The 27,357-nt window shown below is 35.9% G+C and overlaps 4 protein-coding genes across 7 annotated transcripts; 2 read left to right on the top strand and 2 right to left on the bottom strand.

The window, feature by feature from the left end:
• Window positions 1-1,204: 1,204 nt before the first annotated feature.
• On the bottom strand, window positions 1,205-3,121 carry LOC111801918 (thioredoxin-like 3-2, chloroplastic). The gene is made up of 5 exons (XM_023686152.2): window positions 2,614-3,121; window positions 2,232-2,306; window positions 2,036-2,102; window positions 1,674-1,691; window positions 1,205-1,590 (listed from the first exon to the last, which is right to left on the bottom strand). Exons 1-5 carry the CDS (start codon window positions 2,934-2,936, stop codon window positions 1,483-1,485), a joined length of 591 nt encoding a protein of 196 aa, XP_023541920.2. The 5' UTR covers window positions 2,937-3,121; the 3' UTR covers window positions 1,205-1,482.
• Window positions 3,122-7,869: 4,748 nt separating this feature from the next.
• Window positions 7,870-11,115, top strand: LOC111801915 (U-box domain-containing protein 14). The gene is made up of 4 exons (XM_023686145.2): window positions 7,870-8,407; window positions 9,133-9,249; window positions 9,364-9,783; window positions 9,866-11,115. The coding sequence occupies exons 1-4, from the start codon at window positions 8,126-8,128 to the stop codon at window positions 10,940-10,942; spliced, it is 1,896 nt and encodes a 631-aa protein (XP_023541913.2). The 5' UTR covers window positions 7,870-8,125; the 3' UTR covers window positions 10,943-11,115.
• Window positions 11,070-20,227, bottom strand: ATVPS33 (Sec1/munc18-like (SM) proteins superfamily). Its single transcript, XM_023686146.2, has 22 exons — window positions 20,014-20,227; window positions 19,890-19,929; window positions 19,557-19,637; window positions 19,106-19,300; window positions 18,890-19,000; window positions 18,722-18,787; window positions 18,403-18,510; window positions 18,259-18,303; window positions 17,911-17,967; window positions 17,560-17,654; window positions 17,171-17,222; window positions 16,964-17,020; window positions 16,668-16,730; window positions 16,452-16,558; window positions 15,716-15,838; window positions 15,551-15,632; window positions 15,366-15,436; window positions 14,171-14,251; window positions 13,364-13,421; window positions 13,172-13,233; window positions 12,072-12,165; window positions 11,070-11,435 (listed from the first exon to the last, which is right to left on the bottom strand). The coding sequence occupies exons 1-22, from the start codon at window positions 20,064-20,066 to the stop codon at window positions 11,346-11,348; spliced, it is 1,791 nt and encodes a 596-aa protein (XP_023541914.2). The 5' UTR covers window positions 20,067-20,227; the 3' UTR covers window positions 11,070-11,345.
• A 370-nt stretch (window positions 20,228-20,597) lies between these two features.
• LOC111801917 (glycine-rich RNA-binding protein RZ1B) lies at window positions 20,598-25,407 on the top strand. Of its 4 annotated transcripts, none has more exons than XM_023686148.2 (4): window positions 20,598-20,721; window positions 20,874-21,012; window positions 24,257-24,759; window positions 24,994-25,407. In XM_023686148.2, the coding sequence occupies exons 2-4, from the start codon at window positions 20,902-20,904 to the stop codon at window positions 25,232-25,234; spliced, it is 855 nt and encodes a 284-aa protein (XP_023541916.2). In that variant the 5' UTR covers window positions 20,598-20,721; window positions 20,874-20,901; the 3' UTR covers window positions 25,235-25,407. The 4 variants fall into 4 exon arrangements, with proteins under 4 accessions (XP_023541916.2, XP_086983197.1, XP_086983198.1 ...); XM_087127071.1 differs by having other exon boundaries at window positions 24,961-25,407; XM_087127072.1 differs by having other exon boundaries at window positions 20,663-20,782; window positions 24,961-25,407.
• Window positions 25,408-27,357: the final 1,950 nt, after the last annotated feature.

The raw sequence follows: 27,357 nt of genomic DNA, 5'->3' as shown, positions 1-27,357 counted from the left end.
CTCCTACTATCTCAAGAGGACAAAAAATTATTCAATGTGACCACCACACTGATACCTGAACGGTTGTATAATCATAACTCTTTTGTTCTATCTCATATATCTAATCCCGTGGCAATTAACCTCCCTCCTCGAATACGTTCTCCCAACAATTCCCCGGAAACCAACTCGAAAGATCAGAAGAAGAGAGTAACATAATATAGCTCAAAAGTTATTGGCTGTTTCTTGGCAATATGATCTTGGAAAGGTGAGGTGAGAAAACATTGTTCCCATTTAATAAGTGGGAGGTTTTGGTTTGGTGGGTCAAGAAGAAAGTTGGGTGCGGTGCCCATCAACTTTGAAGTGCTATTACTTTTTCAACCACTTGGGTTTATGCTGATTGTGATGCCTTCCCAACTCTCCCACACAACAATCCATAACGGTCCGATGTAACATTTGTTGGAGAGAAAAACGAAGCATTTTTTATAAGGGTGTGGAAACCTCTCCTAGTAAACACGTTTTAAAAATCTTCAGAGAAAGCCCGAAAGGGAAAACACAAAGAAGACATTATCTGCTAGTGGTGGACTTCAGCCATTACAATAACACCCCCTTCCAATAAAACTACAAGGCTCTTTCTTTATAAAAGTGTGGAAACCTCTTCCTAGTAAATGCATTTTTAAGACTTTAAGGGAAAACTTAGAGAGGACAATATCTGCTAACGGTGGGCTTGGGCCGTTACAATAACACCCCCTTCCAATAAAACTACAAGGCTCTTCCTTTATAAGGGCGTGAATACCTCTCCCTAGTAGATGTGTTTTGAAAAACCTTAAAGGAAAGCCGGAAAGGGAAAACCCAAAGAGGACAATATCCGCTAACGATGGGCTTGGTCCGTTACAATAACACCCCTTCCAATAAAACTAGTTCCCCTCAAACCCTAAAAGGAGTTCTTCAAAAAGAAGAATCAGAAAAGAAAAGCTCTAAAAAATATAAAGAAAAGAACCTCTAGGACCACCATTTGTAACCTTTTTCAGTATTCAAGGGTCCCTCTAATTCATTCCTAAAGTGCTTTTCAACGCACTATGTAGAATTCTCCATCAATTTTTCAACCATAATAAAAGGTAAAAGTGCAGAGAGATCCAGAAGCCTCAAGAAAGACATGCTAGAACAATTAAATTAATCTACCAACACAGAACAGGAGAATCTGCATATCAGATATAATGTAAATGAATGGTGTAAAAACGCTGGTAAAGCCTTTCAAATAAGACATCCTCATGATGTGACAACGAATACATATATTGTTAAGAATTGGACATACATGTTAGATCATCCACCTTATGACAACAAAGAAATGATATCTGTAATGAAAAAAACTTGGCAAGAGGGCAAGCCAGGCCTTCTTCTTTATGTTGATGAATATAAGCAGAAAGGAATTTCTGTGAGATGCTGTCAAATCAATTCTAATACCACAAAGTGGATAAGACGATGCGGGTAAGAATGAATCGTAAGTTACTCGCCTGTAAGCTCACGCTCAATCATTTTCTGAACATCGTTGACAACTAAATATGCTTTGTAAAGACCAATCACCTCGTCTTGTTTCTTACTATCCTTCCATAGCTGCAACAAACATAATCAAGATCTTGTCATTAGTAGAGAGGAGGGATTCCAGTTGTAAGATATCTGATCGTGAAGAAACTCACCTGTATGGCTGGCATCTTCTGGTAGATTTAAAGACGAACAGTAGAGATACATGAAGAAAAGTGAAAATTTGAAACTATTAGAACTTGTAGACCCATGAATGGAAAGATTGAATGTTAGTAAACATCAAAACAGATGCAAATTCATCAAAGTAACAAAGGCTCAACATGTCCTATGTCTCCTATGATCGAACCGTAAATTGTATATGTTCGAGAAGGCAATGAAACATGAGTCTAACTTCAATTGTAAACAGAACCTCAAGAACAATATCCATTGGATTTATCAGAACTCAACTCTCTTATAAAGATTTATGGCAACACAAACAAAATGGAAGAAGCATCAAAAAGCTTTGGAAAGAACTTACAGCTAATCCTGCACGAACAACTAGCTTGTGAGGCACCATATTGACATCAATGCAGTAGAATTGCAATCTAAATGATCAAGCACAATTTCAGTAAGTACTTAGCACACAGGTCTTCTAAGCATTATCCAGCGCTTGGAAAATGATGATACTATTCATATTTTACATTCAGTTGATTAGAAATGAGCTAAGAGCTAACCTGGGGTAATAATCAGCAGCCAATCTTTCCAATTGGGGCTTTAGATAAATATAATTTCTGCACCAGTTTGCCATCCTACAGATCCACACGAACGCATTTTTCAACAAAAGAATATAAAATACTGCTTGAAATGCTGGTAATGAAAACTGGACAAAAAATATCAAATCGTTCAATTCAAAATGATCACAATCAATGAAATTGCAAGGGAAAATCAAGCAATTGAGGACAATTTTTCCTGATAAACAGATAAATTTCTGATCAAACACTATCCAGTCAAGCTCAAATGCATTCACATCGTTTAGATTTCTTTCTCTGCTCTGGAAGAAACCTTCATAATTAAGTGAACATTTCCCAGAAAATCCGACAAGAAATGCATACATACCATACAATAATCACGGGCTCGTTTCGTTTCTCTGCATCCGTAATAGCCTTATCGAACTCAAGTTCACTACAAATAGACTTAAGCTCGATCGACACAGGAGATTCATCGCGAAACTGCAGGGAACTCTCTTGGGTCCAATCTCCAAGCACCGAAATCTTCTCACCAGTCGCAGAAACTTTCAAGGAAAGCGGCGGAAACTTTTGGGACAGAGGAAGCCTGTTGAAACCAGAGACGGTGAGCTTGGCCGCCGGAAGATCAAAACGAGCGTCTAATTTGGGGAAAGATTTCACGGTTCCGAAGTGAACAGGCAAAACTTTCACCATTTCGGAAGGATGAAGAATTGGGAAACGGAAAAAGAAGTGGTCGGAGGGTCGCGGCGGCGGCCGGTTGAAGAGGGTTCCGGTGGGGTCCCACCGGGAGATTCAGAGTCAGTTGAAGGATTGTTCCCGATCGATCTCCCAAGCTGTAAAACCTTCAACAAAACGCCGTTTTGTGGAAGAAGAAACGAAAAAACCGAATAAAATAAAAACAAATTAATTAATTAATTAAAACTCAAGTCGTGGGTGGCTGCCGCATGCATTCTTCGGCTTTTATTTTTATTATTTATTTATTATTATTATTAAACGGAAAATTGAAAAGTCATAGGAAATTAGAAATTGAATTCTATTATATTCTCATAGGTTGAATTCCTACCTTCACACAATTGACTTTTTTTTTTTTTTTTATTTATAAATAAAATTATATTTATAAAATAATTAATAAATTAACCTAATCCAAATAATTCATATTCAAATTAAAATTAAGGGTTGTTAGGAAAATTTATTCATATTTTTTATTTTTAATAAAAATAAAATATTAATTCATAAAACACTTTACTATTTAATCTATTGAACTATATTTAAATTGGTAATAAATTATATTATATCACGTGATTATGGACGAAGAATGCCGTTCTAAAATGGAATAAGTTATTTTCATGCATGAAAAATAAATTTTTTCTTATTAAAAAAAAAAAGTGGGGTTTTCGTCATGCCCCTTTATATTTTTTTAATGCATTTTATTTGTTCTTTTTATATATTCTTTTATTTTATATTGTTATAGGTAAATTAATTTTAAACCAATTAATTTTAATAAAAAATATATATATGTATAATTTACTTATTCAATTTGTTTGGGCTTAAGGCCCAATATGTAGTATTGGGCTTCTACGGATTTCATAGTGATTAGTTGCAAGCCCAATAAGCCCTAATTTCGAGTTCACTTTAATAAAATAAATAAATATTTATAAAAATTAAATGAGAAAAATAATCTTTTTTTTTTTTAAAGTAATTAAGTGAACTAATTAAAATTGATATTTATATATAAAAAAAATTCATAGGTTATAATTATTAGGATTAAATTATATTTTTCTCTAAATTATATTGCCAGGCTGGCGGATTGATCATCCGAGAAATGTGGAAGATAGCACGGGTTTAGGATCTTATCTTTTTAGTCACAGGTTTGATGACGAGGATGGGTGGTTGAGATCTTCCGCGTGGACAAGATCGTCCATCATGATTACACGTGGCGCCAGATTAAGCTGGGAAGCTGATATCCCTCAAATATTTTAGTCCGTGTCCCACTTTTCTTATGCCGTCTAAACAGGTAAGCTACTACTGCTCCACGTGGACCAATCATAATATTCCACGTATTAATTATTAGAAACAAAATGGAGAAGGTATGGTCCACGTTGGTATGTCGGAAGCAAATTGGTCAAAGGAGTTGACTTCTTGTAGTTATGAAATGCACGAGCATAGAAATACCAAATTCATGACAGCGGTGCATTTCAAAAGTTATCTACCTTTACTCCCTCTCTTCGGCCCTATTTAAATGTCCGGTCGGGTCACAATGTCATCACTAAATCTAAAAATTTGATTCTATAAGCGTTCGTTCATTGTCAATGGCTCTACGACACGGTCATTTCTTGTTCGTGTTCTTCCTTTTTACTCTCTCTTCTCCTTTCACATCCATGGCAACGTCTCGAGCCATGCTTAACGTAGTATCGAGTGATCTAGCCATGATATCGACTTCTTCACCTTCTACTGTCTCGTTCCCAGTAATTCCTACTCCGTCCACATCTACAATCACGTTCGATGGAGAATCTACACCATCAACATCTGAAGCTACGACCATAGTAGGATCTGGTTCGGCAATTTTCATGTCTCCGACTTCCAATGACTTTGTTGCTTTTGAAGTTCCTAATGGTATAGATGCAAAGCCACCAATGTCCAACCGAGTTATTCGGAGTTGCAAACCTAAAGGTCGAATGAGGTATTCTGCTCCCAGTGATCGTAGGAATAGTCTACCTCTTGTTTCGATTGTATGCTCAAACATGTCATGAAAAAAAAAAGACATACAAATATTAGAAATGTTACGTATACTTATCTAATGCTATTAATTTTCTATCTGTAGTTATACCAAAAGTATTTATGTACACTTCAAAATTCAATTAAAGAGAGGAAAAAAAAATTATAGTTATGTCATTGGTTTGATTTATTTTTACTTTTAATTAAAAAAAGCTTTTATTTTTTTATTATTAAATTTTTTAATATATGTTGAACGTATAAAGCAGCCTCCATTACGTAATCATGACATACAAATTTTCGACACCTACTATTTATTATGGTTATAAATTATTTTATATTTTATTAAATTATTAATGGGTTGGTAGAGATAAATTTTAAATTTTATTAAGAGTACTTTAACCATTTTTTAATTTTTAGAAATTAATATATATATATATATATATATATATAAAGTTTAGGGACTTAATTATTAATTTCATAGAAAATTAAATCAAAAAGTGATTTTTAACTAATTTATTATTAATTAAAGTTCAAATAAAGTGTCGTTTTAAAAATAATACAAAGATTTATTAACTAATTTATTACTAATTAGTACAAAGATTTATTAAAATTTAGTTTTAAAATATTAGTCTAATAATATATATTTATTTGTTTTTGACTTTCGGTAAGTCAAATCTTTATATTATTTTAAATAAAAAATGTTAGATTTTAGTCTCTTTAATTTTAAATATTAAATTAATCTCATGAATTACTAAAATTCGGTTTCTATTTAAAAGATTTTATTAAATTATAAGGACGAAATTTTAATTTTTAAAATTATAAGGACTAAATTGAAAAAAAAATAATATAAATAATCATGGATGGACTTAAATCAAAATTTCAAAAGAGATCTAACAACCAAAATAAAAACGAGATAAAAAAACTAAAAAAATGCTTGCTTGTGTTGTTTGGTTTTTAAATATAATAATATTATTTTGAAATTAAATTAATAATACGTGGAATTACATATCTAGAAGGAGGGCCCACTGGTGTCTCTCTCTTCGGCGGCGCGTGATTTATTGGCCACGTTTGGTGTATACGCGCAATTGACTCCCTGCATTTCCATTTTCCCATATAAATAGAAATTATCACTAGTAGTTATGGACTTTTTTGGACTTTTTCTTTCGGACTTTCTCTCTGTTTTTAAAATGCGTCTGCTAGAGAGAGTTTTTCACACTTTCGTTCTCTTCCTCAACCAATGTGGGATATCACAACCCCTTTAGGGTCCAGCGTCCTCGATGTCACTCGTTGCTTTCTCCAATCGATGTGGGACTCCACTAAATCCACCCCCTTCGGGGCCCAGCGTCCTTACTGGCACACCACCTCCTCGTGTCTACCCCCTTCGAGGAACAGCCTCCTCACTGGACGAGCCCAACGTCCTTACTGGCACAACACCTCCTTGTGTCTATCCTCTTCGAGGAACAGCCTCCTCACTAGCACATCGTCCAGTGTCGGGCTCTGATACCATTTATAACGCCCTAAGCCAACCGCTAGCATATATTGTCCTCTTTGGGCTTTCTCTCTCGGGCTTCCCCTCAAGATTTTTAAAACACGTATGCTAGGGAGAGGGAGAAGTTTCTACACCCTTATAAATGATGTTTCGTTCTCCTCCCCAACCGATGCGGGATATCACATATTTTTAGCTGAATTTGGTCAAGTTATCAAAATGATAGATATATTGAATCAATTACAAAAGTTATAAATGGTAAATAAAATAATAGTAAAATAATTAATTACGAGACTTTAGGATATAAATCCTAATGGACAATAAATCACGTGGTACCATTATCCTCACTGTAGAGCCAAAAATTCTTATATATGGGGATGACGGATATCAGATACATAAAAAATATCAATGCTCACACTTAGGTACGTATTGTTCATGTAGTGAAAATTCAATTATTTACTACTTGGGACCTTCAATCCAACCGTGGAATCGGATGTTGGTCCTTCCCATCGAGGGAGGATGAATATGAATTCATAGTTTTGGGAACACACGATAAGGGCATTTGTGACAATCTCACATTTCTAGTCATGTAGCATAGGCGATTGACTACACTTATGTTGACTTTAGTTGCGATAAAATAAGAGATTTGGTTTCAGTGGTTGAACCGTGAAATCATATCTATAGTTCGAAGAATTAGGTAACGCAATATGAGTACCTCAAACCGTCACCACTTCTCACCCGTGGAGGTGTTGGTGTCTAGCTCAACTGATCTGGGATCTCACAATCCACCTTCTTGGAGGGCCCAACGTCCTCGGTAGTACCCCACTCGATATCTGGCTCTGATACCATTTGTAACAACCTAACCCCACCGCTAGTAGATATTGTCCTTTTTGGGCTTTCCCTTCAAGGGCTTCCCCTCAAGGGTTTAGAATGCCTCTTCTAGGAAGAAGTTTTCACACTCTTATAAGAAATGTTTCGTTCCCCTTTCCAACCGATGACGATCTCACATTAAGTGTCTTTAATAGGATTGAATGAAGTCTATCATCACATCCAAAACAACATGGAAGTGTCTAGACACTTACGTGTCAAATCTTGCAAATTATCTTCACATTATTCTATCCACCCCTTCATTCATTTATTCATATCGTGCACAACGACGGGTAGGAAAATCACAACCATTTCCTCGACGTCCATATATTGAGTTGGCACCAGCTCCCACGTCATCGTTAGCAACGTGGATAGCAAAATTTTTCATATCCATACGATCTATATATGTATTTTCATTAAAAGTCGAGTGAGAGAAATTCAACCGTAATTGATAAAGATTTTTATAATCATGCCCTAAGCGGCCGAAGTCTTCTCCAATGTCCAAATATTAAATATAAATTTGAGAAATTCATTGTCAAATGAAATCATCTCCCTCGACGGCTCACCTAAGCCTAAAACTTCAATTACTTTACCTCAATGGCAGCACTATAAATACAACCGTTCTTCATTAACCCATCTTCAAATTCAACATCCATGGAGTTTTCCACGCGCCCCTGTTCTAAATTTCTTACTAAATCGTCCTAGTTTGAACAGTTCAATCGAAATCGAACCGATTCTCTCATCTGGGTCTTCTTAAAATCCTCGAATTCAAGGGATTCGAGGGCGATTCTTCACCATTTTGCAGGAAATCGAGATGGGTCCATCGGGGAAGGACCTGAAAGACATGGTGGTGAGTCAACTGGGGGAGGCTTTGAGGGAGATATCGGGGCTTCCTGAGTATAACGGCATATGCAAGAAGGTGTATGGGGATTTGATTCGAAGGGTGAAGCTGTTAAGCCCTTTGTTTGAGGAATTGAGAGATGGAGATGAAGAACTTGAATTAGATGTTCTTAAGGGTTTGGAGTTGCTGAAAATTGCTTTGGATTCTGCTGCAGAGCTTCTTAGATCGGTCAGCCGAGGTAGCAAGCTATTTCAGGTAATGAATTCTGTTTTGGTTCCTTTAAGTTTCGCGTTCTTGAATTTTGTGTTTGGTTGCTGAGAATCTGGGATGATGAAACTGTGAATCTTCTGGAAAATTTGATCATTTGATTGAAGAACAAGTTGATCAGCCAAGGAATTTCATTGTTTGAAGAAAACAGCCTTGTTAATCTCTAGCTTTGATGATTTTATATGGCGTTCTATTGTGTTTGTGATTATTTACTCGATAAACGCGTCTGTCTGTTGGGTAGAGGTTTCCACATCCTTATAAAGAATGATTCGTTCTCCGGAGTGGGATCCTTCGGGGACTGGTATCTTCGTTGGCCTTCGTTCTCCTCTCCAATCGATGTGGGACCTCCCAATCCACCATTTTTGAGGCCCAACGTCCTTGCTAGCTCACCGCCTCGTGTCCACCTCCCTTCATGGCTCAACCTTCTTGCTAGCACATTGCCCGGTGTCTAACTCTGATATCATTTGTAACAACCTAAGCCCACTGTTAGTAGATATTGTCCTTGTTGGGTTTTTCCTTTCGGGCTACTCCTCAAGACTTTTAAAACGCGTCTGTCAGGGAGAGGTTTCCACGCCCTTACAAAGAGTGCTTCGTTCTCCTCCCCAACCGATGTGGGATCTCACAATTATCTACTTTGACTACTAAGAGAGTGTTAGCTTTCAAGTTGTTGTTTTGAACTTGTTACCTGAATTCATTGAACTATTGCATCTCAGGCTTCGGAATTAGAGAAATTAGTACTTGAGTTTCATCATATGACTGAAGATATTGAAGCAGCACTCAGCAAGCTTCCCATCGACAAGCTCGGGATCTCGGATGAGGTTCGAGAACAGGTACGGTTATCACCTCCTTGAATGTTCATTGTGCATAAGGTTTGCTATGCTTAGTTGGATGAGTTATACACTTACCAGTTACCGATGACGAACTGCTTATTTCATCGATTTCAGACCGAGCTTGTTCATGCCCAATTCAAACGAGCGAAAGAGAGAGTAGGTTCAGCTGATGCAGAGTTAGGCAAGGATTTAGTCATATTAGAGGAAGAAAAAGATCCTGACCCTGCAATATTGAGAAGAGTTTCTGAAAAACTGCATCTTCGGAGTATAAACGATCTGAAGAAAGAGTCGTTAGCGATCCATGAGCTGGTGATCTCGATCGATGGAGGAGACCCGGGGGATGTTTTTGGTAAACTGTCGTCCATTTTAAAGAAGTTGAAGGATTATGTACAATCAGAAAACCCAGAAATTGAAACTTCTCAAGATGAAAAAAGTACGACTATTAAACACAGATCTCCTGTCATTCCCGACGATTTCAGGTGCCCCATATCTCTTGAATTAATGAGGGATCCCGTCATCGTCTCGACCGGGCAGGTGAGCATCGTATTGACTTATGCAATGTTTTTTTTACTTATTGTTATTCTTATTCGTCTCGCTACCGTGTGACCTCTTGCAGACGTACGAGAGATCTTGCATTCAGAAATGGTTGGATGCAGGGCACAAAACCTGTCCAAAAACTCAGCAAGCTTTACAACATACAGCCTTAACACCAAATTACGTCTTGAAGAGCCTGATTTCTTTGTGGTGTGAGAACAATGGCGTTGAATTGCCAAGGAAGCAAGGTAACTGCAGAAGCAAGAAACCTGGAAGCGGTATTTCAGACTGCGATCGGGCTACCATTGACGCCTTACTGCTAAAACTGGTTAATGGATCTCCAGAACAGAAAAGATCAGCTGCTGGTGAGCTCCGACTCCTAGCGAAGAGGAATTCCGATAACAGAATTTGTATCGCCGAGGCGGGAGCCATTCCGTTCCTCGTCGAACTATTATCCTCAAATGATACTAGGACTCAGGAGCATGCAGTTACAGCACTATTGAATCTTTCAATCAACGACAGTAACAAAAGAACGATTGTCGATCTTCGAGCCATTCCTGCTATTGTTGAAGTGCTGAAAAATGGCAGTATGGAAGCAAGGGAAAATGCAGCTGCGACCCTTTTCAGCTTATCCGTGATAGACGAGAACAAGGTCGCCATCGGAGCAGCTGGTGCGATTCCTGCTCTCATAAGCTTGCTTTGTGAAGGTACTCCCAGAGGAAAGAAGGATGCTGCCACTGCTATCTTCAATCTTTCAATCTATCAGGGAAACAAAGCAAGGGCTCTAAGAGCAGGCATTGTGACTCCACTCATGGGATTTCTGAAAGACACTGGAGGTGGCATGGTGGATGAAGCTCTAGCCATTCTGGCCATTCTTGCAACTCACCATGAAGGAAAGGTAGCAATAGGGCAAGCCGAGCCAATGGCGGTTCTGTTAGAGTTCATCAAAACTGGTTCGCCACGGAACCGGGAAAACGCTGCAGCCGTGCTGTGGTCACTTTGCAGTACCGATTTCGAGCAGTTGAAGCTAGCTAGGGAGCATGGTGCTGAAGAGGCACTGAAAGAAGTATCTGAGAATGGCACAGACAGAGCAAAGAGGAAAGCAGGAAGCATTCTAGAGCTCTTTCAACGCTTTGATGGACCATCTTCACCCTTGTAATTATAAGGCATTAATAATACTAGATAATATTACTGTAATTATAATGAAGAAATTTTCATGTAGAATTATGTAATTCTTGTTTGAAATTTGGTGAAGAAAGTGCTAAGATTACTTACACAAATGGCTGTTCTTTTGAAGTAATCTGAAATGGAATATCAAATCATAGAAAATAAGAGGATTTTTACACTCTTGGGTCATGTTTTTTGGATACAGGTTACTGCAAGAACAGGGGCAAACCAACACTCTGTATTGTCACGGTCGACTAATCTCAATCGAAAGAGAAAAAAACGTGACGAACAGATCAAAGTATTAAGTGAACCAAAAAGGTTTGAGCACATTGCAGATCAAATTAGATAAATAGCTTAGATGTATGAAATGATTTATTTCCCTTTTAGAAACACAATTAGCCTAACTTCTCCATGAATGATTCAGTCAAGCTATTGCCACTAACAATCTTCGTGGTACCAACTATCAACTCGTAGGCCATTCCCTCCTGCAAGACGAGAACAATCTAATGAGAATTTCTTGGGGGGAAAGCCCTACAAAGAAACATATACCGAACACAATGCATCGAGCCTAAAAACGGCGGGATAATCATATCCAGTTGATTCAATTCGATTCGATTCGGTTGGGCGTAAAACCCATTAGAATTCAACTATAGACAAGCTGTGGCAGATATCATTCATTCTTAGCTAAAGATGACTAGGCATGCTCGGTCTGTAACTTCCACAAGTTTTTCTCTTCTTTTTCTTTTTCTTTTTTCATTTTTCCCTTTCTCCTTCTCTTTGATCTGTTCTTATACGGATATGACCAACTCTTACTAGTCATTTGCAAAGTTATGACTGTAAGTGACAAACATGAAACACCATTGATATGCTCTCTTCCAGTAAAATGTTATCATTAATGTACATGTTAATATCAATTACTCGGATTAATTATAGATAAATGATAACTAGGGCAATTTAGCTTGTATTCCAAATAAAATGTTTCTTAATATTTCTTTAGTTTGGGAAATTAACTTCCTAATATTTTCTACCTTCACGTTAACTGTTCTAACAAGTTTACTAATTAGATCTTTCTGAACTCATACAAGATCAACAAAATTTAATAGAAAATGTTAATTCCATACCTGACCACTGAGAAATCGAAGAGCAGAAATCTCAGCAAATGTGACTCCTCCAATAAAAACGACGAGCACAACTGTGCGCCTTCCATCTGTCACTCTATGACAAGTTGAACCATTTAATTGTCAAAGTCAAATCAATGAAATACTCACTAGTGCATTATGTGGAAACTGCATTAACGAACGTGTCTCTTCTCGGTATTCTTTAGCGTAGTAATTTTTATAAACAAGCATTACATATTGATCAATATATATGATATAACAAATTCACAGCCAATATATCAATGATACTGAAGCTCACTTCTTAAACAAAGAAACTCCACTTTTTCTGTATCCATATTGGTTAAATCACGAGCGAATAAGTTGGACATTGCAAAACCAGAGGACCAAAACACCCTACTCCAGTATAAGATATAATACTTGACTTTTCGTAAAGGGGCTACACTTGTAATTGCTTTGCTTGTTTTCTGTATTTTGGCTTCTTTCATGTTGAGGATTGTGAGGAGGGAGTCCCACATTGGCTACTTTATGGAATGATCATGAGTTTTATAAGTAAGGAATACATCTCCTTTGGTATGAGGTCTTTTGGGGAAGCCCAAAACAAAACCACGAGAGCTTATACTCAAAGTGGACAATATCATACCATTGTGGAGAGTTGTGATTCCTAACATGGTATTAGAGTCATGCCCTTAACTTAGCCATGTCAATAGAATCCTCAAATGTCGAACAAAGAAGTTGTGAGTTTCGAAGGTGTAGTCAAAAGTCACTCAAGTGTCGAACAAAGGGTGTACTTTGTTCGAGGACTCCAGAGAAGGAGTCGAGCCTCGACTAAAGGGAGGCTGTTCGAGGGCTCCATAGGCCTCGGGGGAGGCTCTATAGTGGGTACTTTGTTCGAGGGGAGGATTGTTGAGGATTGTTGGGAGGGAGTCCCACAATGGCTAATTTAGGGAATGATCATGGGTTTATAAGTAAAGAATACATCTCTATTAGTGTGAGACCTTTTAGTTAGGTACCTTTTAGTTAGGTAGTTACACGACCAGCTGTAAGGCTAAAATAAATACTAGCCTCCCAACTTAAACATATATATTGAGAGAGTTGAGACTTACTTGTCATTACTGGTTGAAGCCCCTTGCAAGGAATCGTATGATGAACTGCCAAGGAATCCACCCTAGATTAAAAGAACAGGATGGGGAAAGGGAGAGAGAGATAAAGATACCAGAATTATGAAAAATCAAGCCACGATAAAAGGAAACAAAATTACAAAAAAACATAAAAATTGTGAAGATAAATTTACTGACTCTCTTTGTTTCTGAATGAGGCCCAGGCAATAACTTCAAAATTTCTTCAACAGGACGCCTGACACATATACGCAATGAGATGAAATTGAAAAGATGGAGGTAAATCATACCCGAAGTACAAAAATTTATGCACATACATACGGAGAAATAGTAGATTCTGAACAAATTTGAGAACGGGAACAAACGTAATTAATGGGAAAAGGAAACTAGTTAGCGAAGTAAGAAAAACAGTTTATGAAATTAATGACACTTATAACAATCCCGCCCTAAGAGCTTACAGAAAACCAAACCCAATTAAAGTTAAATTTAAAATTACTTAGAATGAGATCGCAAATTAGAATTGTGCCATTTTTTTTTCTTCACAATATTCATTGTTAAAAGTGTAACTAACAAGAAAAGATTATGCATTGATTGCAAATAGGTCAAAGTACAATTTTAGTCCTTACACTTTGGGACTTATTTCACTTTAGTCCCTCTACTTTCAATATATCTCAAAATTAGTCCCCATGGTTCATTTTCGGTAAAAATATTTAGTCCGTATAAGCTTTTTGCCTAAAAATTAGGTATATACATTCACATGGTGTCTTTTTTTAAATGAAAATTATGCCTATTCTTTTATTAAGTCCTAAAAATTAACTTCAAACAAACCATAAGGCACTAATTTTCGGTTATATTGAAAGGACAAGAACCAAATTTGGACATTAGAAAGTAAGTACTAAAATTAAATAAGTTTCAAAGTATGGAGACCAAAATGATATTTTAACCTTGCAAATATTAGAAATTTTCACAAAATAAAAAAAGGCTTACCATCCAGACCTAACAGCTTGTTGGACAAGACGAATGCTAAGAGGAGCATATCCAGAAAAGACGTAGGCAATATCAGTTGGGCTGCACCATAATAAATAGAAGTCAAAATATATTGACAGCCAAAAAGGCAGACGTTTTGTAAAAATTAACCTTGCACTGAATTTCACCATGTAGAGCAGCACTTTTGGCATAAGATGGTGCATGAGTTATAGATGGTGGAAACAAAGATCACATGCAATTCTAAACTGGGTATGAATCAGAGGTGCCAATTGTAAAATGCTAACAATCCTAGACAGGCCCCGAGTGAAAAATCCATACAATAAGATCCCTTCATACAAATGAGTAAAAAGATAAATGTTCCCTTTTTATTTCAGTTCTTACAATTTGTCTTACTCAACATTTAAAAAAATATATCTGTTCATCAATGCATCGTCATTTGTATAATTCTCTTGAACACATCACTCTAAATGTAGAGTAGACGCCAACTCTGCCACAATTTTATATTGAACCATAAGAAGCTTTTAATTAAGGTAGAAAAATGGAAAAAAGGACATTATTGTACTAAATGAAAAAGAAAAAAAAAAAGGAAAAAAAAAAAAAAAAAGAAGAGAAGACCACTCCTAAATTGGAGCACAAATTTAACTGGCTAAATCTATCATGGTAGAAATCCATATCAAATACTTGAGTATTACTTTACGAAAAGCAATTATAATATAAACTCAAAACTCAAGTGGTAATTCAACACAGTTTTATATCTTGACAGTAAAAGTTTATATGCTTATGGTTTCAGCTCATAGCTGCTGGAAGCCATAAATTTAGAGAAATTCTAAAATGGAAAGCATAAGATAAAGGGAAGAAACATTAAAGTACAAGACAATAGCTTTCAAATAGATTAGAAAACGACAGCCTTAGGGGCTTTTGAAAAATTCAATATCGGTTAAATTGCAAGAAGCATTCATTTCTCTTCAATATAACTACAAAACAGCTACTTCAAGGTAAGTGAAGCGGTGCCATTACTCTAAAACATAGTTCTACGATGTAGCAGATGAAAAGGTATCACATATTGCTAACATACAGAACTATAATGTAAAAATCAAAAGCAAAAATGTTGCTGCATGTGGATCTGCATGTGCCTTGAAATTATTTAAGAATCCAACTATAAAACAATTGGTAACAAGATGAAGAAGAAAAATACTTGACTGTGTTTGTGTCGTCTACAACAAGTTGCAGAGCACGTTTGATAGTCAGCCAGTTGCTTCTTGATTCCTGCAAGGAATAGACCGTAACAATCATGGTTGAACATTTTCATGGATGATGTAAGATCTTGAATATTCAAAAGTACACCACAAATTCCCTCAATCTAGATGAAGAAGGCCCAACCTGTTTTTTAATTAATCCCGCTTTCTCAATGTTATTTAATGTGCCCATGTGTTCAAACCCATAGCTGTGAAGTATTTCTCTCCTAAAAATGCAAAAGTTAAGTAAGGCACCAAGAGTACCCTAATTAATAGAAGGAACCAAAAATCTGAATGGAGTAATTCTTACCTCAAGTAGTCAAATTGCTTTTTAGGTAAACCAGAATTTGTAACAGAAAGCAAGATGAGAAGACGGAGGACTTTAACAAGAGGCTCCTGCTTATGAATCAATTCTTCAATGTACTCAAAACATCTGCAGGCAGAAACTATAATATGTTCACCAACATATAACACATAATCTACAGAAGTGGTAGGCACTAGATAAGTATCTTTTCAAGATAACTATAGGACTCCTTCAAAAACCGTACTTAAAAACTACTTTTTATTTTAAATAAAAGAAGAGACTTCTTTAATTGAAAAATGTACTTGACAGGGTAGTTGTAAAAAAAAAAAAAAAAAAAAAAATTAAGGATTGTTCTAAATAATTATTCGAACAATAACTGCTTCGCAGAACGTAAACATAGAGGAAAAACAACAAGTACATGTGAAGTTGAAAAGATAATTAACTTTTAAAAAGTCAACATAAACGAACTTTAAAAGTACCATAAAGAAGACCAAACAAGAAAAGCAGGGCATTGCACAACGAACATGAAAAGTAGCTTTTCATTTAGGCTTCAACAACTAGATTTCTACATTTTGACCATATAAGCACAAGATCATAAATAAAGCCTCCTTTTCCTGGATATACATCATCACGTACAAAAATAAAGCATTCAATATTTTTCTTGCAAGAATTATATATAACAAAAAGTTCAAGTCAACAAGCACAATTTATGTCCAAAAACTCGAGTAAAATATTAGTTTACATGTCATAGCTTTCAGCTTCAATAATTGTGTGTTCCATGTCAAGCTGCCCAAGAAAGGATGGCTTTGAAGTAAACGTCGACAAGTGTTGAGCCAGGTTAATGTGCCTCTAGAAAGAAATTGTGGCAAATAGTGATTTTATTATCATGTAAAATGCCCCTCGATAAGTCTTCAAGGAAGAAAAAGAAAAAACGGAAGAAAAAGTAGAAGATACTTACTGTCATTTCTGGCAATGAATTAAGCTTTTTAACGAAGTCCTTCAACTCAGAAACGGACTGCGTCTGCATTTGACATGAACTACCAATTAGAGTTTGTTGAAAAAGCTTTTCCTTCTTAATTATTTGAGTTATTAGAATGTGTAGATTGACAATTTATCATACAACAGGAAAAAAGAAACATCAACCCTTTCAGAAGGGATGGATACAACATAACACAGACATGACAACTTAATGGCGAGGTGGAAAAAGAACATACAGAAAATGACAATCATATGGTAAAAGAATAAACTGCTTACGGTAGTTGACATCTCTGCATAGTCCTCCTTCATGGACATAGCTTTTTGACGTAGAATCTGCAATTGTGCTGAAGATAACAATTAAGAAAATGGAACTTCAAGAAAGGGAGTTAAAACAATTTTACATGCAAACTTTAAAATAAGGGATGACGAGAAACAGGGAGTTAATTACAATGCATTAAATTAAGTTGATAAAACTAGATCAACCTGGACAACCACTTCGAAGTTCAGATCCCTTGTTTCTTTATACAGCTTGTCACTAGAGATACAAGTGAAGAAAGAAATAAACACAAATTTCAGAAATAGGAGTGAGATCGGGAGTAAAAAAAAAAAAAAAAAAACAAAACAAACAAACAGCTACCATCAAAGTAGAATATGATTTGAATTTTCCAATCCTTGAATAATATAATCACTCAGCCAGATTAACACTATCTTGAAATGGTGTTTTGTAGTTAATGACTTCATCAAAGGAATTAAACAAGTATTTCCATTTCGAAAAAAGGAAAGAACACCAACAAATATAAAATTTGATGGAATCAGCATATAATGCTTGCTGCAAAGGATGGCTAAAGATATCAAGCAAAGATTGTAGAAACCTTGAATTAAGTGGAACCTTAATCTTTTTTCCATCTTGTTGAGCACCCATGATTGATGAATCAAGCTCCACAGCACCATTATTCACTTGCAAAAACTACAAAGGACGTATAGGAAAACTTCAAAACAAAATCAAATACATAGCCAACCTATTTGAATTATGGTGAGTGAGCTATAACAAGTACTGCGAAGAAAATATAAGCAAGAGTTGGTGTGGTGCGGTTTTGAAACCAAAATGGGAAACATTCTAGCAAATTAACTATCTTCCCACATAAGAATCTTCATGTCAAACAATATCAAGTGATCGTCCAATGGGGCAAAGAAAAAAAAGCTCCACCCATGCATTAGCTCACCTCATCAACCAACCCTTCATATGTCAACTGAGAACACATGGGAGTGACCATGTCTACCTGAAAAGCAGGAATGAGTTTTAAACAAAAAAGCCAAGTGAATAGACTAGACAAATATCATACACAAACTAGCACTACCTCCATGGAAACCAAGGAGCTTTAGAACAAAGTATTCAAATTGAATCTAAATGATTCAAATACAACTATTCATGCCTTGAAAAAAATGTAACTCCTGTACCCCTATCACTAATTTACAGAAACTAATATACAAGCGAAGTATAACCTACACAATCCAACCCATGTTACCTAGTGACATTTGCAAGGGGAAAATGGAGTTTAGTTAAACTTTACCTCCCTATCTAAAAGAATGAGTGTATTTATCTCTGGCACAGCCATCTGAAATAAAATGAATAAATCAATTCTTGCATAAATTGTTTAAATGAAATTCAAAAAGAAAGAGATAGAGAACAAGAGAGCTTCAAGTTAGACATTTACATCATTTGAGTTAACAGGTTCCTCTGTTTGCAAGTGATTTAGAATGTCAGCAACACGGACAGATGCTTTGCCTTTGGCCCTTACATTTGGTATTGCTCCAAAGGAAAACTAACGTCACAACCAAATAATTATGCCATGATTACACAGTAACTCACGAATATGAATTGAGTGAATATGGGAATAAATCCAGCATCTTTTACAGTACTAGCAATGTACTTACTATACAGCAGCATTGGATTCATGAACAGATTAAATATGCCCCAGTTCTAGGTTTTATCCTAGGTACCATAAAAAAAATATGCAGGAAAGATTGTAAAACCTCAAGCTTGTGGATTGCTTTTGCAATATGCCAGAGTGAACTAGTATCACCATCAACGAGGTATTCCTACCGGAAAGGGGGAGAAAAGTTAAATGTCAAATCATGCACAGGCACGAAGAAAGCATTGAAAATATCACATAAAACGACTGAATGAACTTCTTTCCATACTTTGTTAGAACGATCAAGCTCAAATGACAGAATATCCTCATCCAATGGAATTACGTATAAAGGATACTCCCCAATGGTCAATAGGTGGTGGACCTTTTCTTCCTCCAGAACCTGCCTCATTTAAATTTTAACTCTGATTATGAGGATGTGAACAAAGTTTTTAAACTTGTAAAATTTAAAATTAGTCCATGACTCCGGCTTGCTGCCAACTCTTACCTTCTCACAAACCACTGTGCGGCGAGGGACAAAATAAACAAAGTATTCTCTTTGAAGCCCTTTCGAAGTGTCATTTTGAATATGTGAACATATAAATCTCATCAAATCCATCTGAGCACGAACAAGATAAACCACCTTATTGCAGTCAGTTTGAATTGGATCAGATGAAAGATGTCGTAATTCAGCTCCATGTTCCTGTATCACGCAGTAGCAATTCCTCAAAAGATTCAAATTGGCAAGTGAGAGAAATAATTAAATTCCCACTAGAAAACGAAACTCCATCGTAAGACAAAACATGACTTAACTGAATAAAAACAGAACCCAATTCACTAGATTGAAAATGGAAAACCAAATATAGATAGGAAAATGAGATATTCACATAAACTCTTCCAGTATCCGATCTCCTTCGCCCACCCGTAAAAACAAGCCTTTATTGAACAGAAGAGAGTACCTTAAGAATTGACGTTTGAATGATTAATGAAAGAGAACCTCCAAGCTTAGGATCAACGACCAAACACTTCCTTCCTCGAATCTATAAAGCAACATTCAAATTCAAAGCAAATTTCGTAAATTAACTCTTCGAAATCTAATCTCCAATGTTATACTAAACTTGCAGGTTAATTAAATCATCCATAAACTCCGAGTACAGTCAACTTTTTCATTTGTAAAATGCATGATCGGTAGCCTAACAGATAGATAGAAAAAAAAAAAAAAAAAAAAAAAAAAAAAAAAACTAATGAAACTCAAATTCGCCATTATTGTTAACCGCGGGAAAGGAACTCACATTTTTCAGGATGTTTATAAGCTCCTTCTGAGATTGCTCCCTGAAAATCCGACCATGAAAACTTGACGACACGGTTTGAAAGAAATTAGCAGTAAATTAAGAAGCGTTGATCAGAATAAAGAACCTGAGTGCTCGGAGATTCAGGGGAGCATTATCCAAGTTCGGAATCTGCGCCATCCAAGTAGAAGATCTTTCTTTTCCTCTGAACTTCAATTCAACTCGTTTTAACAGAGAATTTCCCTTTCCCTCGCTGGAAGAAGATGGCGGTCGACTTCCGATGCATATATACTCATTTTTTCATCGGCGACGCGCCGTCGAGCTGATTTTATTAATTTTTTATTTATTTATAGAAATATAATTTATTTTCAGCTTTTTTTAAAACCCCTTTTTCCAATTTTTTTTCTATTTTTTTATTATGAAAATAATTTCCCAATTATAATAAAAGAAATTCAATTATTGGATCAAAGTCTTTAATCTAAATAAAATAAATAAATATTTTAATCATATTAGTAATTAAAAGTAATTAGAAATATTTTATTTTTATTTATAAATTTAGATAATCTTTTTTTAAAAAAAGTAACTAAGAATATTTTAATAATATAAAGTTAAAAAAATTAATCCTTTCCCTAAATAAATGTAATAATAATAATTCTATTTATAATTATTTATTTCAATCCTCTACTTGGAATCAAACAAATTAAATTTAAATAAAAATAAATAAATAAATATCGTGTCTATTTACGTATTTATTTTCTAGGGTTCTTCCGGAATCTCTAGAAGGAAACGAGGGCTCATTCTTCGAGGATATTTCACACTACACAGCACGAACAAGGTATTCCCCTTCTCTATCTTCATAACTTCCTTCAAATTCATCGAATCAATTGTTGTTTAAGGTAGGAAGCACTTGATGAATGTTGTTTCTCATCGATTTCCGTTCAATTTTGTTCTTGGATTTCCCTAATTACTCTGGATTTTGTTGTGCAGGAGGAGTTTTCTGAAATACGGTGTTGATATGGCTGGGAGAGATGAGTACCGAATATTTGTGGGTGGGTTATCGTGGGAAATCACGGAGCGTCAGCTTGAGAATGCCTTCAGTCGATTCGGAAAGATTATCGATTCTCAGGTTACCCTTTGTGATTTACTTTTTGATTTTTGGTTTGATCTGTATGGCTGGAAATCGAAGAAACTGAGCACGTTGGAATGAGTAATTAATCTGTTTCTGATATGAGAAGGAAATTGAGGAGATTTTGGATTAATTCGGTTTCATTTCAGTGTTATTGATCGTATGGAAATATAATTTCTGAATTTCCACTCCCTTCCCTCTAAATAACCTTGCCCTGTAAGATTAACTATTACTTTCAGCTTCTTTTTTTTTTAACCTTTAATTTGTCTCTGTCTTCTTCTCTTTCTGATGAATTTTTTTTCCCCTTGTGAATGAGGATGCTGTTAATGAAATTTTTGGGAAGCGGTTTTACTGTTCATGAGAAGTTGAATGCATCGAGATGCTGAAGGTCATAGGGTTGTACGTTGCTTAAGCATTATCTGTTTAAGATCTGCTGGTTAAGAAAAAGTACTATCGTCTGGAAATTTGGAATATGGTTGGCTGCAAACTCAATCTTGTTCCCTAGCTGATTGGGGTTTGGTGGGATTTTAGTTTGCGAACTCAGCGACTAACTTGTTCTGTGGGATAAAAGTACTCGTCATTCTTTTGCGACAGATAAATGATTTAATACCAGAGTAACTATTAACAAGTCATGTGCTGATACCTGCTCGAGCAGACCTTCCTGCTTATTGTTATTTGATGCTTTTGAAGAGGAAACTGAAGTCACTAAAATGTCTCGTGTATTCGAAAAATAGAATGTTCTAGTATTTGCTCGGAGAACTTTATCTTTCTCTGGATGATTATTAAACCTTCCATCTTATCCTTGGCTTACCCTACTTTCCAATGGTATGACTAAAATTTAACGATGAAAGTTATGTGGTTGCATGAGATGATGTACCGGGGCAGATGATCTGGGCTAGATTACCATATTGACTCAGATAATTGGTTTGCTAAGTCATCTAATCACAGAAAATATCTGTAGACATATGTCATTGGATGCAAAATTTTGTTGTACAAAGATTGTTTCATACTACTAGCTGCTTTTGTAATGTTCTCCTCGTTTCCCTATCCATTACTGTAATCATTAGCAGAGTGAGAGATAGATGGCTTTTCATTTGCTAGTTTCACTGGTGTTGAGAGTTGTCAGTGTTCTAAGATGAAGAATACGTTGAATGGGTGCCCCCTTTTTGGCTAAGATTTATGATAATGTACAAGGTGCAGTGTTTGGAGATCAATGGCCATTTTATCCTTTTGAGTAGGCACCGCTTCTTTGAATTCATTTTGCTGAGGTAAAGTCAGTTCCCTATTTGTCCAGGCATAATCGGAAAGTTGTTCGTACTGGTTTCTGTTCAGCAGTTAATGTGGCTAGAAATTGTACTAGCAATTCCAGGCTTAGCTGCTCAGGTATTTTCCAAAGAATTGGCCATACTGCATTTGTAGTCTTTAGTTTGACATATTTCCTTGTACAATGACAGCTAAATTGTGAATGTCAGTTTGAGTGCCTTTTTTGATCGGTTGTTGTCATCTCTGGTGAAAATGTTAAGATACTATACAGTGGACATGGAGAATGGACGTTGACGTGGTTATTATTGCCATTTGTACCTTCCAGATCTCTAAAGGCCTCTGATGCTGGAGTTCTTTCTGTTTGACCAAGCATTATGGATATCTATTTGTTGGGTATAGACTGCAGCAAAGCAATTGGATCTGAAGCTAAATTTGAGTGTCTTTAGGTGCAGTGTTGCAGGTTGGGTTTTTTATGAGTTATTTAGAGGAATGGATTTAGGCTGTGGCAACCTGAGAAATTATGGAGCTTTAGTTTTTCATCCATTGGTTTTCAACCTTTTCCTGTTGTTTGAAGTTGTTCCTCAAGATCGGTCCAGAATTCTGCTATTTTGTTTTCCTTTTTTGTGGTGTGCTAGTTCCCTCATTTTATACTCGTTGACAGTATTTTGTGTTATCAGAGTTTGAATTCCTCGATTATTGATTCTATTTAAACTTAAGAGGGGTTGAATATGTACCTAGTTAAGTACGGTTGCCATGCAAGCTGTTGTCGTCATCAAGTTTTCTAGTACATCCTCTTGTCTACAAACTGCTGACGGGATCTCAATTACAGAATGTGCTGGCATCTCCAACTTGCCTATGTCTCCTAGAGCATTCATCTTGGAAGATGTTGCTTAAGGATTCATCTTTCAGATTTATTCCACCATCTATTTCAGATCTCATCCCAATATGGTATTGATAGCAAGATGGCTATAAAATTCTTGTGTTTCCCTTGTGTATTATTTGTTGAGGTTAACAAATCCCTTTGTTGGAGTAATACACATATCCAGTGAAGTGATTGTACTTGGTTTTTTTTAGTCAACGTTGGATTTGAGTGCCATTTTGGATGCCTGACTGCACAGAACCCATGTAGCAATTTTTTTTGTGGAGTTGTTTCTTTTGAATAAAAGGGGACTAGAGGTCTAAGATACTCCCACTTCAGAAGATAGAGATAAAGACATGCAGGTTCTTTTGTTTTGTTAAGGAATTATGTAACATGTTGCAATGAGTTCTTCATAAATGGAAGAAACAAGTAAGTTGTCAGACTGTTTAAAATATTTTATGCTGTTATTATCAATTACTATAAGTTTAAACTTTGAACGATTTCTCTTTTAGATGTTGTACTTATTGTGCATACAGCATGTGATAGGCCGAATGTCATCACCAGCTTGTACCTGTAACTTATCTGTTACCATATTTGCTGAATGATAGTTTAATGGAGTTTTAACCTCTAACTTGTTGATCATGGCAACTGTTTGGTATTGATTTTATACCTCTTTACAATGTCACAAATGTATTTGTGGGCTTCAAGGCCAAGATTGGGTCTACTTTCCATTGCTCTTAGATTCACCTCGTTTTCAGTGACTCCAACATTCTGAGTGTTGTCACATGGGATCTTAAATACCAAAACAAAATCACCTTATATTGGTGGTTAGGGCTTAGATTTCATCATGAAACATTTTATCTTTGAATATTGAGGAGATAGGAATCCTGGGCTATTTATTTATCTTTCATTATGATGTTCTTCTTCGTCTCTTGATTAATGCCAGGTTTTGTTATGTTAGACAAATTTTCTTCATAATCTAGTTTCAAACTATGCTGATGGCTTGTAGGTTTGAAGTTGTGACCTGCATTATTAGCATGAGATGTACTTTACTAGCTCTGATTTAAGTTCTATGGGCTGTTTTATTGACTGGCGTAAACTTCCTCTTTGGCGTTCCTGTAGATCATGTTGGAAAAAAATACAGGGCGCCCACGTGGCTTTGGGTTTATCACGTTTTCAGATCGACGGGGAATGGATGATGCTATCAGAGAGATGCATGGACAGGAATTTGGAGAACGAATCATTTCAGTGAACAAGGCTGAACCTAAAATGGGAGAAGATATGGACCATGGTTACAGGGGGGGAGGCTACTCAAGTGGTGGCAGGGATAGCAGCTATGGTGGTGGAGGAGGAGATAGATCTGCTAGGCAAGATGAATGCTTCAAATGTGGACGTCCTGGACACTGGGCCAGAGATTGTCCTGTGGGTGGTGGTCGAGGAAGGGGAGGAGACTCATTTCTTTCACGTCCTCGACTTGGGGATAGCGATTATGGGGATCACTTTGCTGGAGATAATAATCGTTATGTGGATGATCGTTATGAAGGCGGTGGACGCCTTGGAGATAGAGATCGTTTTGATAGCAGCAGGGACAAATATGGAAGTCGCGATCGCTATGTTAGTGACAGGTACTGACTGATATTTCTATGGATTTGAATTTTATTTTGTGTATAAAGTATGTTTGGGAATGGAAATGGTTATTTTTCTAGTCTTAAAATTTATCCTTTTAAAGTAATTATCACTAGAATACGATAAATTAACAGAAGAGTGATCCAATATCCTTTGTTTTGCTGAGTTAATCACATGACTTCTCAATTAATTCCTTGCAGCATTATACTTGATGAATCCTCTCATCCCTATAGGTACCCACCTAGCGGAGACCGCTTTGGAAGCAGTAGGTACAACAACGACTCTGGTCGATTTCCCGTAAACAGCTTTGGTAAAGATAGGGGCTATTATAGAGATGGTGGACCTCGTGGGGTTGATAAGTACGAAAGCAGCGGTCCAGCACGCAACGAGGGAAGAAGCTACAGGAACAGACCCGCTCCTTACGATCGCCCTAGCAGAGCAGCAGGGAGACCATCATCATTTGATCGTTATTGAATGTTGACTGTTAGCACATTATCAGTTTTATCTAGTAAGTACTACACGCACGATGTCGTCGAACTTTTAGTCATCTAGGATATAGTAACTGTACCATGGCCTGCCAGCAGATGGCTGCTGTTTCATCTTGCTTTCATGTATCTGATAATGGAAAGAGAACTGATTTAAGTCGACCCTGAAATGTTGAGCCGAATCTTCGAGGACTCGAAGCTTGTTCGATTCATAATCCGTTAACGAATTAGGAAATAGAAGTGTAGAAGTCAGAGGGCACCCTACATGAAAGGGGCATGAATGGCAGACCAGAAGTCTCCTCTCAGTTAAGAGTGGAAAGGTAAGAGAGGCCATTAATGGAAGAAAAATGGTATGGTTTGGCCCACAACTATTGGAATTGTTGACTTGCCTTCAATCCATCCCCACTGTCTTGACATGTACTTGCAATGGCACTATTTTCGTCGGCTGTTGTTCATGATTTACTTGACTTTAGTTTTTGTGGAAAAATTAGAGAAGAAAGTGTAGTTTTTGATTGGTTGACTATAAAACCCACTTGCTGCAAATTGGTGTCCTCCCATCCCTTTTTTGTTTCTTTTATTAACAAATAAAGCAAAGTTAATAATATACATCAAATTTTGGGAAGTCTTGTAGTAGTTCAAGTAAAATGTGCATCATTATAAGTTTAATTTATTTATTTACATTTTTATATCATGGTTTTAAATTTTTAAACATAGTTAGGTGATCGACTTGGAACTAAAAGAAAGATTGGGATCCTTCCTTTCTTCAAATGGAATGAACAGAGATAGAATCAGACCGATTCCCTAAATGCTTTTCTGGATATTCCTCAATGTCTCCACTATTCACGGAATGTGAGAAGCAGATGAATAATCATCCGCTCTCGGAAGAAATCGAAGAATTTCTCGGGAATTCTACAAATCTTTTTTCTCTGACGATGGTCAGAACTTCATATGGGTTCGCATCCTATTGAGAGGTTCACTAGAGATTAGAAATTGTTAAAGAAAGAACAAGATGTGTGATCGAAAAATAAAGAAATAGTTAATATATTCATTCACATCTTTTAAATTTCAATAATTTGTTTAATAAAATTTAAAAAAATTTAAAGTTTTGAGTTTCTACTTGAAATTCAATAAATTAATAATATGTTAATAATATTTTTATGAGATTTTAATTATTAAGAGAAATATATGCTCTGAATAAATATAATTAAAAAAACTGAAGCTCAACTATCCAACTCAATTCAACCTATAATTCACAAATAATTAGTCAATCACGTACTTTGAATTGTTTATTTTCGTCTCTTCTATCAACTACTTTTTGTTTGGTGTGGTCCAAAAATTTGAATTTTTGCGTCTTTGGATGTCTTCTTATATATGTTCGTATTATAATACTTTCCCGTCAATTCATGGAATTTAAATTTATAATATGATATCTTGACAAAATTATCTACTTGTTTTGAACTATGAGATCTCACATCAGTTGAAGAGGGGAACGAAACATTCTTTACAAGGGTATGAAAATCTCTCCCTAGTAAACACATTTTAAAACCATAAGACTAACGACGATACATAACGGGCCAACACGGATAATATTTACTAACAGTGGACATGGGCTATTACATGAAGTATTTCTAGAGTGAAAGCAATCCGTTCTTTCAACATACTTCGTCTTCGCTCACGTGCTCGGTTAATTACGAAGTTCAAACTAACTCAAAATACAGAAGTATTTTGTTTGTATATATCATAATTATCAACTTTTTAGTTCTCGGATGTGGTATCGATTCATTTAAATACTCGTTCTTTCCTCGAGCGTCACAGCTGAAGAACGCTTAATACCCTAAAAATAATTATTTTGGAAACATTATTATAGTGATAATCTTTTTTGAATTTTCAACACATTGTTTGAACCAAATTAATTCAAAGCCAAGCTGTCATCTTCTCTTATCATAAATCAACCTCCATCCTCTTTGGAAAAATGAAATAAATATAAATAATTTCCATTAAAATTTCCACTATTTAATCTTTAAATAAATAAAAATAATAATTAATGGAATCAATTCCCAAAAATTATAATATAAAATACTTTTTATTATAATAATAATAAAAAAAAAGTAA

Source organism: Cucurbita pepo, chromosome 9 (assembly GCF_057944985.1).
Source record: "Cucurbita pepo subsp. pepo isolate OVF chromosome 9, ASM5794498v1, whole genome shotgun sequence".
Lineage (NCBI taxonomy): Eukaryota > Viridiplantae > Streptophyta > Magnoliopsida > Cucurbitales > Cucurbitaceae > Cucurbita > Cucurbita pepo.
Note: the sequence above shows the minus strand (reverse complement) of the source record. Positions and strands in the feature narration are given on the sequence as shown.